This window comes from Hippocampus comes, unplaced genomic scaffold, assembly GCF_001891065.2.
Source record: "Hippocampus comes isolate QL1 unplaced genomic scaffold, H_comes_QL1_v1.1 scaffold158, whole genome shotgun sequence".
Taxonomy (NCBI): domain Eukaryota; kingdom Metazoa; phylum Chordata; class Actinopteri; order Syngnathiformes; family Syngnathidae; genus Hippocampus; species Hippocampus comes.
In genome coordinates, this window is record NW_017805548.1 from 3,926,930 (window position 1) to 3,929,405 (window position 2,476).

The window sequence follows — 2,476 nt, forward strand, 5'->3', positions numbered from 1 at the left end:
TTTGTTTTAAAACAAGTATTCCTTAGTTTAGTATCCGCACATTGTTTTAGTATACATTTTTTAAAACATATATTGTGGCAGTCATAAGGAGCACACACGATTGACTGTAAACACGTCTTTATTCCACGACTGCCGACAAGTGGATCTATTCTGAACAAGGACAGAATAGTGTCCGCCATAATATTTATTAAAAGAAAAATAAATAAAAGTCCGCGAGAGAGAAGCCCGACCCGAACCTGTTTTACTTCCGCATTCCTGTCGTTTTGGTCCGCAGCAGAAACTGCACGTGTGACCGCAAGTGGAGCTGCTCTGACGCTGCGCCGGAGTTGTCACGCTCAGCGGCTTTGCACGTGTGACCGCTCCACAAAATTTGCTCCGGTGTAAAATACATCGCAACAAAATATTTCGGTGCAGCGTCGGACCAAATGTGTGCCATGTGAACAGGGCTTAAGACTGCAAGGGAAGCTCAGCTTTCCCTAAAATGTCAGAAATTAAGTGATCAAATATATGTGTGTCCATACAATTGTGTGTATGTGTCATTGACGAAATATGCGCTACAATGCGCTCAACTTTTGTTCAGAATCAGCTTCTTATTACTGGTTCCTACACTCCCTTCTCATTCATTCCCACAGCTTCACTGTGCTTTAAACTGTGTGGACGCCATGGGCATCATTAGGCCTATTTTAGGGTGTGAACAGGGCTATAAACCGGTCCGTGGGGCAAAAAAGGTTGGGGACCCCTGTTATAGGTGATCCTTGACTGTTTTTCTGCAGTTACGCTTCTGCTAGACAGAAAGATGATCTCAATGTTATGGATCGTCTGGGGGGTGGGTGTCCATTGCATTGTTTGGGGGCAGGTGTGAATAGTCATGAATGTGAATCTGTAACTGGTTCGTTAATGGACTGCCAGATAGAATTGTGCAGATACATTGGAGGGGTCATTCTCATTTGCATTGGAATGGTGACACTTAATCCCTGCTATTGTAACATGGATGAGCCTGTGTTTGTTGGGGTGATATTCTACAACAGAGGTTTCCCAACCTTTTTTGTCCCAAGGGCGACTTTTCAAGGAGCCAACCTCCGGAGATCGACCAGTCCAGTCTCAATGTCTGCCCCCCCCCTCACACACACACACATTAAAACACTAAAAGTCCCAAAAGCCAAGCCATTTGGCTTTCCTACATAGAATGCCCAAAGGGCAGCCAACTGGCTGACCATTCTCATGCTAATGTGAAGAAAACCACCACGTTCCATTTGAACAAGGTGGGGGAAGAGCCCCACCTTGCTGCATTTACAGAACAATGTTGACAAAATGGGCCGTTGAGTTGTTGGTTTTAGACAACACAGCTTATGCATCTAGGACAGTGTTTTTCAAACCCTGTGCATGTGCCGCGGGAAAATATCCAATGGATGCCTGTGCGGTCTATCGCTCAGAAAATAATCGTGTAGTACCCTCCCATACTGCTAGGGAGAAGCAACAGCTAGCCACTTACCTTGTGTTTAGACTTGTCACTAGAGACAAGCAAATTTGTGACGCATGAATGCAGGACGACAGAAAAACAATGAATATGAAAGATTATAACATACTTTTTTCTTTGTGTTTATTTGATTCCAATTCAAGCTGTTATAAGGCAGAGAAAAAAATGTTGTGTGTTTCCGGTAACCCGACCGACCGAGAATTTCTACGTCGAAAAAAAAACTTTACGGTCGGCATAGCATCGCACCAGACGAACCCACTTTATTATGGGCGATTTTAACCAGTGTCACCCTAGGAAATCGCGTTGTAACCTTTACCAGTACGTGACTGTTCTTACCTGTTATGGCTCTATTAAGTACATTAATACTTCCTTATGTCGAGTTCCTCTCGATATGTCCGACCACAATGTTGTCTATTTGGTTCCCACATACACATCGGTCTTGAAGGAAACAAAGCCTCACAGCGGTTGGTTCCGGTTTGGAAAACGCCTCCACGAACAGACTGTAATAATAATAGGACGGCGGAGGCGCGCCCCGGCCCCCGCCCCGAGTCCGGAGCGGGGAGAAAACTAATTAGGTGGCGGTGGCGGCGGCGCCGGCCGCGGAGCGGCGGGACGAATGTCTTCTTGTTTTATGGTTATTTTGTTTACATTTTTGATGGGGGGGGGGAAAAAAGTTAAAAAAATAAAAGGATTAATTTTATTATTTATTTTATTTTCCTCAATTCTCCGGAGAAATTTTCATAAAAATTTGAAAAACCCGGAATTCCGGGAAAATCCAGAGGACTTTCATCTCTGTTTTTTTAAATGGGCAAAAAGGTCAACACGTCAGAATTCAGGTCAACATGTCAGATATCAGAGGCCTTTTATTTTGAAATGGGACATCAGATCTGTATGAGGATAGTCTGGTTGGATACCTGGAGGCCTCTCGTGTCCCCCAGACCTGGTCTGGATGAGGGATAACTAAAAATCATTTTTTTAAAGAATTTTTAAAACATGGGC

At 44.1% G+C, this 2,476-nt stretch overlaps 1 protein-coding gene across 1 annotated transcript in view; it reads right to left on the minus strand.

The window, feature by feature from the left end:
• The window catches only part of pold4 (DNA polymerase delta 4, accessory subunit), a 27,128-nt gene extending 25,189 nt beyond the window's left edge, over positions 1 to 1,939 (minus strand). The window contains exon 1 of the mRNA XM_019879727.1: positions 1,849 to 1,939. Within this exon, the coding sequence (XP_019735286.1) occupies positions 1,849 to 1,911 (63 nt within the window). The 5' untranslated portion in view covers positions 1,912 to 1,939. The remainder of the gene's footprint in view (positions 1 to 1,848) is intronic.
• Between the last annotated feature and the right edge of the window lie 537 nt (positions 1,940 to 2,476).